A 15,972-nucleotide genomic window follows, 5' to 3' on the forward strand; every position below is an offset into this window, starting at 1 on the left:
AGAATTATTTCTGAATTATTTCCATAGAACCTTGTGTTCAATAATTTACGCTCATATCACAAACTATATAGATAAAAATGCTATATATAATAAAAATGTAGTAGTTGTATGCAGTCAACTTAATGTGACAGTCCTCTGAAGGGAATAATACTACTGTTGGTTAGACCTAGGAAGCTGCACCGCTTCCTGTCGGACTTGACACATTTCCTGTGTCCTTATGTTTACAAGGGGGAGATAAAATGTAGTTGAAGATACGATCAGATGCATATATATGACATCACAGATTTGCGCAGTTAATCATTAAGAGAACGTTAGAATCATTTGGAGTAATTTTACTACCTCCAATGCATGAATGTGTAATACGGATGAATGTGTAATTTAGGTTCATATTTTTAATGCGATAACCAAAATAATAATTAAATATTGTTTAGCACCCATTGCAAGTTGACTTGCTCCGTTTCGAGTAACTTATGGAATACCTAACTTAATACTCGTTAACATTGTGTAGGTTCAAATCAATACACATCAAACAAACGTGTGATCAAAGACGCTGCAGGTGCCAACGATCCATTCCGCCTTCAAACGGTATTTATATTACAAGCAATATTCGGTAGATCCTTTTGGTAAGTGTATATCTAACCTGGTATATCTACCGCCTAATGCAGCTGTCTTTTATGAAGTGCTCTTGAGTTATTTCATAAAAAATATACCTGTTTGTTTCATGTTAGTACATTCAAATAAAATATACCAAGTTGCAAAACTAAGAAGAACTTTAAGAATATAACACTACAATAATGAGGTAACTTTAAAATATTAAATAATTTAGAAAGATTTCAGAAAATAGTTACAGGGGACTATGAACTCATCATTCAATCAATTCATATATGTTGTATAACTGTACAACATCATTCGCTTAGTTGATTATAATAACTCGGTATATTACTTATAAGTATGTTTTACTATATAATTATGTAACAAATACGTATTGGAAATATACTATAATCGCGATATTTGACGAAAGGACAAAGGTCGCTGTCATAAATAAATATATCGTTAGTGAAATGCGTTGCTCGCAAGAACCTCTTTTATTGATAGGTCTTAAAGTTGCATTCATATTGTGTATTTGATGATAACTTATACTGTAGATCAACATTGATTTGCTCACGCAGATAATGCTCTAGGTTTCTTTGTTTCAGAAACAGTCGTCTTTAGTATGTAAGTGTGAAGTTAACATCTTACGTTATTAAATTAAATATACCAAATACGATCATATTGTATGTGTACCGTTAAAGGTTTTGCATAATTTCCTATATTTTACATTAAATCCTATGTTACATATACGAGTTCAATTTTAATCTGTATAACAATATTATTTCTCAATAGTACACGCTAGTAAGAAGCTTAGTAATGAATACCTGTACCAAAGTATGCTTCCATCAATAATCATTAGCAGACGGTGTGGCTTCTGTTGGACAGGACGCAAATGGAAGCTGCCAATCATCGTGATAAAATCCTTAAAATACGTGCCAATAACATATTTATTATTGATGCGAAAGGAAAAATAAGAAAACGTCAAGCTCAGTGCATTAAAGTATTCCATTTCCTTGAAATGGGTTCAGCATTCTATTGTGCAGATATCAAATGAAACGTTGATATACATAATGAAATCGACAGAGTTAATGAGATATCTGAACAACTTTGTAACATTTTGCAATATAGGCTTGAATATGTGATAGAAACACAGTTAGTGAGAGGTGATTGAAGAGATATATACGAAGATAAATAAAGGAAATTTGTACCCTATAAAGAAGTCGAGAATCTCGAATACGCTTCACAAATAATGCATGATATTTATTCCAGACCATTCCTGTATGATCATAATCACTAAACTGAAAGTTCTCAAATAATTTAGCGGTATTAGATGTTTGTTGCTGAAAGATATATTTTTAATCCATATAGAAGATTTACTTAAAATCCAGTTGACTATATTTTGTTTTATATTACTTGCTTTCATATGAATTTCATTAATAATTATTATATTTTAATTACGCAAAGTCTTTCTTTCTCTGATTATAAATTGTAAGTTGTTGAAAAGATCAAATATTACGCCAACTGTTAGGTTGTGAAGCAGTAACTTTTGAATATTAACAACTGAAATATATATATAATTACACACACACACACACACACACACACACACACACACACACGCACACACACACACACACATATATATATATATATATATTAATATTTCTAAGTCTCTCTAAAGGAGACTACGGTAGTGGTACTGGATATTTATCCAGCGGTACTGGATAGTTATCGCCAAGCTGACATGGCCGTCCAGAAAAATAGGACGAATGCTGCTGCTGATTAACTCCAAGAGGCCATCGCCTCTAGCTAGCTATGTGACAAACGAACCTGTGTACATTTTAACCTTCGAACAGGGGAGGTCAGCTGCTTCCCCTTGCTGGTCTGGAATTCATAGACTAGTTTCAGGGTATTTGTTCTTTATCAATGTAGAACAGCCGAACCGAGTAGGTGACGTTGCTGATTATACAGCTTTATTGTTTCCAAGAAGCTAATTACAGTGTTTAAAAATTTTTTCAATCTTCTGTTTTTTGTTTTGGCTCTTTGGTCAGTACGTGTTATTTCTTATTTGCTTCCGTCTAGAAATCAAAGGAAGTGACAACTCTTCCCTTCAAATTTTGCTTTTGTGACCTGGACGCCAATGGTTTGAAACCGACCCATTCTTCATTACATTTCATACAAATTCAGCGATGAGTTGTTGAAGCAGACATATCATTACAGCAGATAGTCTACTCAATACCACAGATTTGTTTGTCAGTCGCCTGACCTTAACTCCTTCAGCATATCCCTTACTGGCTGAACATATGTGCTTCTCTGATCATGAGCAGCAGTAATAACGGAACATCATAGCCATGTGTTGAGAGAGTTTCTCTGGAGTTTGAATAAATGTTACAAAAGCAAAATTTAACGTAAATAGCCACTTATCCGTTTAAAGGATAAGCAAATAGGAAATTTCAGTTACTACCAAGGACAAAATTCATGTTTCACAGTGTTGTTACACATCTGTAAAGATTATATATCTTATTATTCTTATTCTTTTTCAATTTCTAGTTATCCGGCACGCTTCGGAACGTCGGACACGGGATTGTAATGGACATCAATACTACAAATGCTGATGTTGTGAACATTAGTGAAGGTCCTCTTTCTTATGTATATAGAGCCTATGAAATAAAGCTACGCTATGCTAACAACGACAGTAAAGGCTCAGAACACACTATAAATGGGAATCATTTTGTTGGAGAGGTCAGTATCTATTACATTTCAATCTTTGCGTTTACAGTGAAGTATAATGAAATAAGTTTGTTGACATTAATATAAAATGCTTTTGTTCTAAATAAAAATCAAATACTTAGTTTATAATATCAAAATTATAACCAAGCAGAAACATCTTTGAGGATAAGTGGATCAGTAAGTAAAATGCTTAAGAATATACGTTTAGTAATATTTAGTTTTATAATATTTAGTACAAGGCGATGAGCTGGCAGAATTATTAGCACGGTGGGAAAATGCTTAGCGACATTTAGTCCATGTTTACGTTCTGAGTTCGAATTTCGTTGAAGTTAACTTTGTCGTTTATCCTTTCGGGGTCGATGAAACATATACACTCGGATCGATGTGATTGTCATAACCACTCCACCGAAAATGTTGGCTTTGTGCCAAGATTTGAAACCAAAATATAGTACAAATAAAATAATCATTCTGCAAGCCTTTTCATCTTTATATAACAGTATGTTTGTAGCTAAGATCAGTTTCGTAAAGCTGCAACTAATTATTGTTGATGCTATGAGTAAATCTGAAGTTAAGAGATTAAGTCACTTAATTATATTTACTTATCATATCGCTTCGGTAAATAAACTAGGGGTCATGTATTAAAGTTGATATCAACTATTATACTTCTCTCCTTAAGTTGGAAAGCCTAGAGCAAGTTTTAGAAACAACTATCAGGTTTAACTGAATGTATTTAATCATCAATCGATAACACTGAATGTCTGATGATGTGAAATGTATTATTAAATTAAGTAAACTATTGTTTTAGGAATTTTGAAAAATGTTTGATAAATTGCTGAAACTATTCCTTTAATAGTATAAATGTCTTCTTTTTAATTATGTTAATCAAAACACGTTCGATATTAATAATTGTTATTGATCTTATTTCAAAGTCGAGGTGAGATTATGAATGGCGTCAACAGTACTGAAAGATATGAAACTAACATATAATTAATACAGCAATAGATCTAACGATAGCTAAATAAGGGTTTCCCTGTACAGCTACACGAAATTTTGAATGAATAGAAACGGTATACCAAATAAAGCATAGACCATCAATTTTCGTCTATCACCTTCGTTTTTCACAAAATACTCAAGTATTTGGTGCACCATATGAGCTACTTTGATGCAGAATAAATGAAAAGATGGAATGCTAAATCAGACAGAACGATATTATTGTTGAGCGTATACTATAATGAATTTGCAGTATATACGTAGGAGAGATATAACACTGATTAAAATAGTGTTAAATCTCTTCAGAAATTAAGCAGTACTTACGCTATCGAACCCAAGACGAATGGACAACATGCTCTATTTCCGTGTTATTCTGAAGTTATAAATCAGAGTGAGGGACATAAAAAGGGGCTTCTATGTTATGATAACTGACAACACTGTTATGCGTAATGCATTCTATAATGAATGTAAGATTGCATGTTTCTAAAATGATACATGTTTATGTTGTGCAATACACAATATAATACAGGACCTCATCGCAATATGAAAAGTGAAATAGTAGACATTAAAACATAGTAAGCTATTCCATTCTTCACTTTATGCTGTTTAGCTATCATTTATTCCCTCCCTTTCTAACTCTAATCAAATGATTCCATCTATATTATTTGCGGTATTTATGAAACTTGAAAATACAATATTGACACAAATGCAATCATATTTCTATAGTGCCGTTTTCAATACGAAGTTTACACTACGAAATACTTTCTGCATATACATAAAGCAAGTGATGTTTAACTGTGAAGAGTATAGAAGTGGTTAACATCGATAGTCCACGGATAGAAAGAATCAATGTAAGTCAATACTACAAATATTGGATATCTACAATTGGAGTACACATCAATGAAATTAATATATTTTATACCACCAAACAGTACAAAAAAGTTTGAACAGGCAGATTTCTATTAATAAATATATAATGATTTCAGATGATTCCTTGGCCATAATGAAATACCAGCGCGATACCGGATTCGAATATCTGAAATATGTGTAAAATTTTGCGTGATAACCCAATTAGAATTGCATCATATTTATGCGTAGCATATATCAACAATTATGGAACAACATATATATAGCATATTGATTAAAACAAACTGTGAATACTATATCTATTGAAAGGCTGTTTTAGATTGAACTAGTGTCCTAAATGGAAGATTAATTGCATCCCGTTTAATTTAATTTTACAACTGTTCAAATTATTATGAATATAATAGATAAATTATGTATAGCGCACATTACAATTATTAAATAGATAGGTCGATTTTGTTATTTAAAATTTTAATGATCTCTTTATTCCGGTAAAATATTTTAAATGAACGGTTCGATACACAATAAAGACTAAATCGATGAATATCATCACGAAGGCAATGGCACTTTGAAAGGCTTTCCTTCAACTTTGTCTAATTGCATTAACTTTATACTTGATTCAATTATATCTTTCTATCGACTGTTTTCAATTGAGATATATAGTGGCTTTTTTTAACACGGTGTTTCTTAGTTTGTTTTATTAGGCTGGTGTATCAAAAAAGGAAACAAATTAATTTCAAACTTTAAAATGTATGCAGAGTTTTAATATTTAACACCATTTATTTTTTTAATCTTTAATTAGAACTTTTTATGCATTTTCTCAACTACTTATATATCGCCATTTTAATGTTATATATAGGAAAAAGTTGATGTAATTATATTTGTTTAAAACTTTGAAATTAAAAATAGATAAAACAAGCTATATGCCATTAAAGTTAGAGTGTGGGCGAAACATTAGTATGTCAGAAAAAATATAAATTTCTAATTTCTGTTTTGTATATTTTGCACATATGTATGAATAGGCTTATGTGCATTATATGTATATATGTGTGTGGAGAAAGGGAGTGAGAGATTATGTATGTAGTATAAAACAATGTACCTAGCATAATATGTGTATGTATATATGTATTTATGGATGTATATACATACATATATAAATATTTATTCATGCATACATATATATACGTATGTATATATATATGTATGCGCATGTCTGTGTTAATGTGTGTATATATATATATACATATATATATATATAAATGCATATTTATATATATATATATATATATATATATATATATATATATAAATGCATATATATATATATATATATATATATATATATATATATATATATATATATATATATATATATATATATATATATATATATATATATATATATATATATATATATTATATGTATACATATATATATATATATATATATATATATATATATATATATATATATATATATATATATATATATATATAATATTATATGTATATATATATGCATATGTGTATTCGTATGTCTGTGTATATGTAGAGCATCTCTCATACCATGCCTTTTACAGCTGTAAACTGGAACTCAACTGCTTTTGATCGCCATCAGCTGAGCGGTCTACATTGCAGTCCCTTACAGATATAATATTGTAATGGCATACCAAAAATCAATACGCTGTGTGGAATATTTTCATGAAACAAAACTATGAATGCGCTCGAACATGGTACAGGGTGACCAATTTAGAAATGGACAATATCATGGAGAGAACAAAATCTGTCTGTGAGTCTCTAGGCCATCAACGAAAGGCAACTCTTATGGATATTACATGTAAAATGGTGTCAAACACGAGAAAACCCAAACTGACCTTTCAGAGTGATCTTACACAAAATAGCCATCCAAAGGTGCACGTAAGAAACACTTCAATGGTTGTATCAGGAAGATTTTTCCATTACTCAACATACATCCAAGCAACTGGGATTAGTTAGTTAAAAACATAAGAACTGCAGAAAAGCATGCAGGCGAAAAAGCCGTTCTGAAGCACATTGAGCATTGATAAAATCAAGAGGAAAAAAGAACCAGAAAACAGTAAAAAATTCATTAACGACTTCTGGGAAAACAATGATCTCCTATTCATTGGTGATTTTGTATCAAATGCTTCATCTCAAACGCCGGAAACTACAGAGAGAAGAGATGGAAATATCAAATAGATCATTAGAGAGATAACTTTCAAAATCTTCGGTAAAGAGGAAAAGTTAACATGTGTAAATATTAGACTAAATAACTATACACAGAGCTCTGTTATTTCCAATTACCTACCCATAAATGTGTAAGTGTGCGCGCGCGCATGTTTTGCCGTTTCGCTTTATAAATAAGAAAAGTAACTTGTTAACATTAACCGAAACATCGTTAATTCATTTTATTGAATATGAATAACCAAGGAGTTACTGAAAGGTGTATAATTACTCCTGTAGAATCCACACAAAAATAATTACTTACGCGTGTATCATTCTCAGTCTGTAAAAGTGTGTTAAGTTAATATTGTAGTTACTCGAAATTCGACATATCTTGAAAATTCCGTACCACATTGTTCAGGTTTCAGTCTCACTGTGTGACACCTTGGGCAAGTGTATTCTATTAAAGCCTCAGGTCGACCAAATCCTTGTGAGTGGATTTGGGAGAGGGAAACTAAAAGAAGCATGTCGTATATATATATATATATATATATATATATATATATATATATATATATATATATATATATATATATATATATGTGTGTGTGTGTGTGTGTGTGTGTGTGTGTGTGTGTGTGTGTGTGTTTGCGTTTACGTGTGTGTGTGAGCATGCGTGCGTGCGTGTGTGTGTGTATGTGTGTGTGCGTGTGCGTGTATCTCTGCGTGTGTGTGTGTCTTTGTGTCTGTGTTTGTCCACCATCACCACTTGACAACGGGTGCTGGTGTAATTACTTTGTTTTACGGCAAAAAAGACCGATAGAGGAAGTGCCAGGCTTTAAAATTTAAGTGATGGGGTTGATTCATTCGACTCAAATTCTTGAAGGTGGTGTTCCAGCAGGGCCACAGCTTAATGTCTGAAACGAGTAAAAGATAAAAGATAAAAGATTAAAGGTTCAGTCTTTATAATTATAGTTTGTATCTCCACAAATAACGTTATGCTTTCACAGCAATAATCAGTTGATAATCGTTTATATCCAAACGATCATGTTTAGGTAAATATTTACATAACAACAATATACACTTGAATATATAAATGAATATTTTTATAACACTAGTACTCATTTAGAGCATGCTGTATTTATAACTTCTAAAATGTTGGACTTCAATGAAGTTAAAACAGGCGCAAAATAAAATAATTTCCCACATTTTCTGAATGGGTATTATTATGAATTCGAATTTAAGTTGGTTTCAAAGTAATATTCATCTTAAAATGATATAAAGTGGAGGCATATAACCTAGTGGATAGAGCAGCGAACTTGCAGTTGAGGGATCGCAGGTTCATGCGACTTCAGCAGAAGGTAATGGTTGACTTCTGCTGACTCTTTCGCCACAACTTTCACTCTTTCCTTCTGCATCTAGCAGTTCACAGGCAACAGACCGGCATCCTATCCAGGTGGGAAACCTATAAGCCAATGAAACCGGGAAACCGGCCCTTATGAGCCAGACCTGGCTCGAGAAGGAACAAAAATGCTGTAAAACTGTAAGCGTTATCTCCCTTAGCTGTACAACCATGCCATTTATTTGTAGACACTGTTACAATAATCACTCAAATATTCACCTTTATATAGTTGCTATGTGTAAATATTTACGTTTATATGGCCGCTTTTTTAGATACAAACATAGACGTGATAAAAGTTGCAGCATGAAATTATAGAAAAATTAAAACAAAAACAAAATAAAATATGAAAATCCAGGCATGAAGGATTTTGAATGACTAATACGATGGTCGGCTGAAAAATTCATAGGCTGAGATGTTCTCATGGAATATGACCAAATGAGTTTTATTTTTCAAAGTCCTTCTGGTCCATACAAAGCTTTCATCGGTGTTGTAGTGCTTAGGCCCCATGGTTGAAGAAGCTTTCATCGTGTTACTTAAAAAGTCATCAACAGTAGATATGAGGGCATCATCACTGCGATACTGGTTTCAGCCATAGGGAACAGATGATAGATGGGCCTGAATAAAGAGAGTAGGGAAGGTAATCATCTAGTTCAAAGCCACAATCACACACATCGAGGATTTGTATACTGGGGCAATGTCTTGATGAAACAAATCCCTCTTCGTCTGTCTTCCTGGACGTTTGGTCTTGATAGCCTTTCGTAACTGCCTCAGCAAGTTGGTATAGTATTGTTCAATGACGGTATGGCGCTTCTGAATACAGTCAATAAGCAAAATAGCATTTATAATCCAAACAGCTAAGGCCCTCAACTTTCTTACAGATGAGGTGAGCTTGGCTTTCTTTGTGTCAGGTGAGGAGGGGTGCTTCCACTGCATGGATATTCTCTTAGCCTCTGACTCAAAGTCATGAATCCGAAAATCATCCTGGCTTAGGGAATGTTCAAGGAAACAAGGTGGATCTGCCTCAAAGAATGTCAGATTTTGTTGTGATGTGAACAACGTGGTGCACTTTTGACCAGGCATCAGAAGACATGGCCCTAATTTTGTGGTGCCAAGTTCATTGTTCAGAATATTCTGAGCTCTCACAGTATATGGCAATAGCAATGGCTATTTGAATTCTAGTCACTCGCCTGTCATCCATCACTATGTGGTAAACACCATCAATATTTTCTTCGGTGGTGGCAGTTGTAGGACCTCCAGGCCTTAGGTCACCTTCAAAACTTTCCTTTCCCCATCAGAATTCCGCTGTCAACGTTTGCATTGTTGGTAAAGCTGGGGCTTCATCCCCTACTGTACCAACCATGTTAGCGTGGATGTCTTTGGGAGCTAAACTCTTTTTCAGTAGGTATTTGATAACACGGCGATCCCAAATTTTCTCCATTTCCAAAAGAGATCCTTACTAGTTACATTTGAAGTTTTCTTTAAATAGTCAGATGTCAGATTATGTAGAAGAAAACGACGCAGCTGTTATGAAGTGTTGAAATTAATGCAGGCAAAATGTCAAGTCTATAGCGAAGTTCCTTCATATTCGACCTATGAACTTTTTCATCCCGGTCTCTTATATACATATTACTATTTTTGAAGTAGAGATGTATAGTGCGTATACTTACGTGCGCGCGCACACACAGACGCAAATGCACACAGAGAGAACATACATAAACACTCACACACACGCACACAAACACACACAGACACGCACAAGCACACACATAAGTATGTATACATGCATATATGTACGTATTTATGCATGCATGTATGTATGTATGTATGTTATATCGCAGAAAAATATTTTCACATATTCTGTTTCAGGAACAGCTAACGTGCGGACAAATATCATAAATTGAGGAAGTAAAAATGACGTAATTATATGAGATGTCGTTTCAGAATAATTTATTATGATACCTGTGGGGATGTCTTAGCGTTATATATGTTTCACAAAGTATATGAAATTGCTTCATTTAAATGTGTCCATTTCACACTACATCAGTGAGACGTGTTGTGTTAGAATGACATCCCTGAAACGACACAGTACAAAATTTGTGATTCAACATTCAATTTAATTAAAGTAGTGGTATTCCCGTTATAAACTTAGATTCCATTAATGTTATTATGAGGTACTTACAACATTTGATTATTTCTTTCAAAAACCAAACAAACAATAAAAGAATTTTAGACAGGATTTGCCCTTTACTGCTTTCATACAAGGTTACATTTATCAATGCGTATTTGAATCAATGCGTATTGCAGATGTAGCTATTTTGGTTAGATGATTTGTGCAGCATCAAATCTAATAACCATATATAGTTACACAAAAACTGTATGATGATGTTAATGATCGCTCTTCAGGAGTATTTTAACTTCAAAAGGAACTATAGCTAACTAAGCTAACTTTTAAGAATAAACCTGTTATTCTGTAATTAGTAGCATTTCAAGAAAATAAAAGAGTATGAATTCAGAAATGTTTATGATTGGAGACAAACAGTGAATATTTCTGTGTCAATTCCCAAATAATTTTAACACTATGAATCGAATTTTATTTTGAAAGAATCGTTTGTAAAACCGAACGGGGAAAATGGTTTTTACGTTCACAATGAGATTTCTTTGTTTTTATTCAGACAATGGCTCAAAACAACTCGCTTGTAAAGGGCAACGGCTCCAATATTATTTGCTCCTTTCCGTTAATAATTGAGAAGATCACCGAAAGAAAATATAAAGAGAATTCATATTCAAATATAACTAAATAAAATTACTTGTAGTGTAAATACATTAACTCCATATGACCTCCAAAATTATACGAACAAGTCTTGTTTTTGAAGTTAATAAAACCTTTGAACGATCATCTCATATTGATGATGATTGAAATTCATCATAACTCACGTAAGTTTAATTCAGAGCTATGTTTATATGTTATGTAAATTGTCTAAATATTACACAATGATGTACCTAATGGACTGTTTCAAAATAGAGATGTTAAATGTTGATAAAAAAAATAAAGACAGAAATCAAATCGTTGAATATATTACGACAACATTATTCAAAGTATAATCGATATAATTGTCATATTTAAAGATAGGAGTTTCACCAAAATATGTATGAATTGAGGGACTCGATCATCATGCAGCATATTCCTGTTTATGGTGATGCTTAATTTTTTCTTGGTTCTATATATTTCAGCTAATTGCACTACATTTCACTACATTCCAATAATCAGCTAGTACTATGACCATTGCTCCGATCTTAGTTTTAAAAAATGCATTAAAGAAGTGGAGAAAAGACGAAATCTCTTGTGTTGTCGGTGATAACTGCAATGTTCTATACCCAACTAGCAATGCTGTGCAAAATTTTAGATATTTCAGACAACTGTAATAATGTACTTGCTAAGAATGTGTTTCAAGCAATAACTTTAAGAAAAAATAGAAACATGATACTATATTTATCTTCACTAGACAAGATTGTTTTCTCAGATGCGAATTCATGTTCGGGCCCCTTATTGTCTGAATGAATATGTTTTCATTGAGAATAATTTTTTAGCTACCTTTCGCATTCTAAATCCATGCATCTTATGTTTGTAATACTGATAAACACACCAAAGTTGATAAAGAAAAGCAGTAGAATGAAAATATCTGCTGCCTTACGCATGTCATTCGAAAAGTTAGGTTTTGTCATCTAGAACAGAACATAAATCAGCTCTGTCTCAACAAAATACACGAAAAATATATTACACATTTGTGAATACACATAACACAAAAAAATGTTGTTATATAGCAAAGTATCAAATATTTTGTATACAATGTTTTGAAGCACCAGCTACTAGGAAAGCACTGTATTTGTTCCTCCTTTTTACCAAAACCATTTTTAGTCTCAACACTTTGACAATCTACTCAGCAATTTAGAAGTTTACCCCAATTTACATCATTTCAATTCCCTCCTTTCCCATTAGCCTCAGTTGTCATCAACCGAAATAACGTTAACTGCTTCGATGTCGACATTATGGGAGAGCCTATAAAAATTAACTCTTGATGTTTTTCTTCATTTCCGTACTAAATGGTTATTTGACGAAAATAATGCACTATACATGCATACGGTAAGACTAGAATCAATTAAATGGACAACTGCGAATTACGTGAGAAACTGACAAAATATATTAGGCTGATTAATTTCGCAGGAGAACATAAACAGACATGATTCAATTTTGCAGATCGTTCAGTACGCTACACCATGATTGACGTCACTTACCATTCCTTTTGTATGAATGAATGAAAATCCTATGCATTGAAGCACTTAAAATGCAGCGATATTGGTCTGATACAGTTAATTGTTGAGTAGATACATTCTGTCAATCTGATAATTACAATTGCCTAATCTAGTTGTGATTATATAATTATGAACTGGACGACTCGGAATAGTGTCGGACAAAATACTAAGCGGTACCCTCTTTGAAGTTCTCAGTTCAAATCCAGCTTAGGTCTTCTTTGGCTTACATGCTTCCGGTGCTGAAGAACATTCATGCACATACACATGTACATATACACACTCACATATATAATACAAATGATACAAGCATTATTGGCACGCCTTCCGAGTATTTATGAATTTAAACGCGAAAATGCACTAACAATCTATCGATTTTGTCTGGTATACTTCTACAATGTAGTGGTGAAGATTTTTATAGCATGCTTGGAAGGAGAATGCCAAGGTTCTTGACGCTGAATGAATTTATATAAAGTGTGCTAAAATTCCTAGATACTTAAGGCATGATCAGATCAAGAAGAATGTTAAAGTGAAGGAATAAAAATTCGATGTTGTCTAGTTTTACTTCACAAGTTTCATACAAGTTTCATATGAAGGTAACTCTTAAGTAAATTCGTGCATCGGTATTTATGATATAACAACAAATATCTGGCATATTTAGATATTATTAAATAGATATTATCATATGTTCCCTCAGTTTCACTGTTCATGTGATGATAACGACTAGAAAGTGCTTAGTAATTTCTCATGTTCCCAAACTCTATTAAGTTATCGACGCAAAGCCTTAGTCTTTTGGAGAAAACGAGCAGGGCAAAAATGTTCGGATTTTAAAGATTTTTGTACCTCTATCAAACGCTATGTAGTAGCTGTAGTAAAAAGTAACAGTGCAGTAGAAAATTTTAACTGAATCGTTTGAAAATCCTTTAAGTAGAGTTCGAATGTGTTGGTAGGAGGGCGTACCACTGTTACAGCCATGTACATACATGTCATTATCTCATAAATGGAAATAGATACCAGAGGAATGCATCAACAGTAAGCTGTCATGAACTTTTAAAAGAATTTAACATGGACATATTAAGTGATTATTAAGTGATTAATTGTTTTTAAAGATTTCTAGTGAGGTCACTTGGATTGTGGAGTCCGAATGGCCTCCATTTCATCCATTAATTTTTTTTTACCATCCTTCTCATTCATTTTATTTACCCCCACTTTTGTGTTTTTGTTCATCTTTGTAGTGTCCTTTCATGCTTAGCCCGTTGTGGTCTATAAAGAAATCGCTGATACAATATTCTGAAATGGAACTGTCAAAGCACGATATTCGAGGAAATTTTGCTACTCAACTACAAAAAGGCACGTAAAGCAGCTGAAACTGCTTGCTATATGAACGAAACGTTTGGTGAGGATGTGACCAGTAAAAGGTTTAAACGATTTCGCAGTGGAGAACTGATCCTTGAAGTTTGTGAGCGTATGGGCGCCCATCTGTCATCGAAGACGGTCAATTAATCACTCAGGAACAGGCAAAAGAAATCCCAGTTAGCCAGAAAACTGCCTGCAACCATTTGCATGCGTTCGGAAAATTAAAAAAGCTCGACAAATGGGTACCACACGATTTGGATGAAAATCAAAAAATGCGCAGATATGAAATATGCTCATCGCTTCTTCTTCGTAACGAACCCGATCAATTTCTCGAAAATATTGTAACTTGCGAGGAAAAGTGGATTCTGTACAATAATAACAAAAACATTCTTCGTAATGACTGGACAAAAATGAAGCACCGAAAACTTTCCCTAAACCCGAGCTATTCAAAAGGAAGGTTGCGGTGACTGTTTTGTGGTGTTTTGTTGGATTCATCCACTATAACTTCTTAAAACCCGCCAAAACCATTATTGCAGACAGGTCAACAGAGAAGGGCAAATCTTTCTTCATGACAATGCTCGACCACACGTTTTACTAATGAATCTCTAGAAGTTGAGGGAACTTGGCTACGAAGTTCTTCTCCACTCAGCTTATTCCACAGACCTTTCTCCTACCGAATACCACATTTTCAATCACCTTTATGGTTTCCTGCGGGAGAAAGAGTTCAAATGTCAAACCGATGCTGAAAGTGCATTCAAAGAGTTCATCAGCTCCAGCAATCCAGATGTTTTTCAATACCGGAATAGATAAACTTTTAACTCATTGGCAAAAATGTGCTGATTGTTGAAATATATTGTGAGGAATTTCATGTTTCAAAACGTTGCTTACTTTTTACTCAGCCTGATATATGTGTGTGTGTTTGTGTGTGTGTGTGTGTGTGTGTGTGTGTGTGTGTGTGTGTGTGTGTGTGTTATTTCTTTACTACCCAAAAGGGGCTACACAGAGGGGACAAACAAGGACAGACAAACGGATTAAGTCGATTATATCGACACCAGTGCGTAACTGGTATTTATTTAATCGACCCCGAAAGGATGAAAGGCAAAGTCGACCTCGGCGGAATTTGAACTCAGAACTTAACGGCAGACGAAATACCGCTAAGCATTTCGCCCGGCGTGCTTGACGTTTTTGCCAGCTCGCCGCCTTTTGTGTATGCATGTGTGTGTGTGTTTGCGTGTGTATGTGTGTATGTGTTTTGTCTTGGTATATAAATATGTGTGTGTGTGTGTGTTTTGTCGTTTTATATATATATATATGTGTGTGTGTGTGTGTGTGTGCGTGTGTGTGTGTGTGTTATACTATGTCTATAGCCAATAACTGTTCCTGTTAATGTGATATTGAAAATGTATATTTACAGAATATCCTCTTATCAGGTATTGCTTTTGTTGAAGAACTATGGAGTGCATTAGCGTGTAAAATTATTATAAAAAAATAATAAATATCAGCAATGTCTCCTAATTAAATTGGATTTGAATTACTTTACGTACATACAT

General features: G+C 33.4%; 1 protein-coding gene across 1 annotated transcript in view; it reads left to right on the forward strand.

Annotated features, from left to right (window-relative positions):
• LOC106870179 (carbonic anhydrase-related protein 10) overlaps window positions 1-15,972 on the forward strand; it is a 1,185,504-nt gene that overhangs the window by 813,120 nt on the left and 356,412 nt on the right. Inside the window, exon 5 of the mRNA XM_089355291.1 lies at window positions 3,142-3,333. Within this exon, the coding sequence (XP_089211417.1) occupies window positions 3,142-3,333 (192 nt within the window). The remainder of the gene's footprint in view (window positions 1-3,141; window positions 3,334-15,972) is intronic.

The sequence above is a fragment of the Octopus bimaculoides genome, chromosome 7, assembly GCF_046866305.1.
Source record: "Octopus bimaculoides isolate indiv1 chromosome 7, ASM4686630v1, whole genome shotgun sequence".
NCBI lineage: Eukaryota > Metazoa > Mollusca > Cephalopoda > Octopoda > Octopodidae > Octopus > Octopus bimaculoides.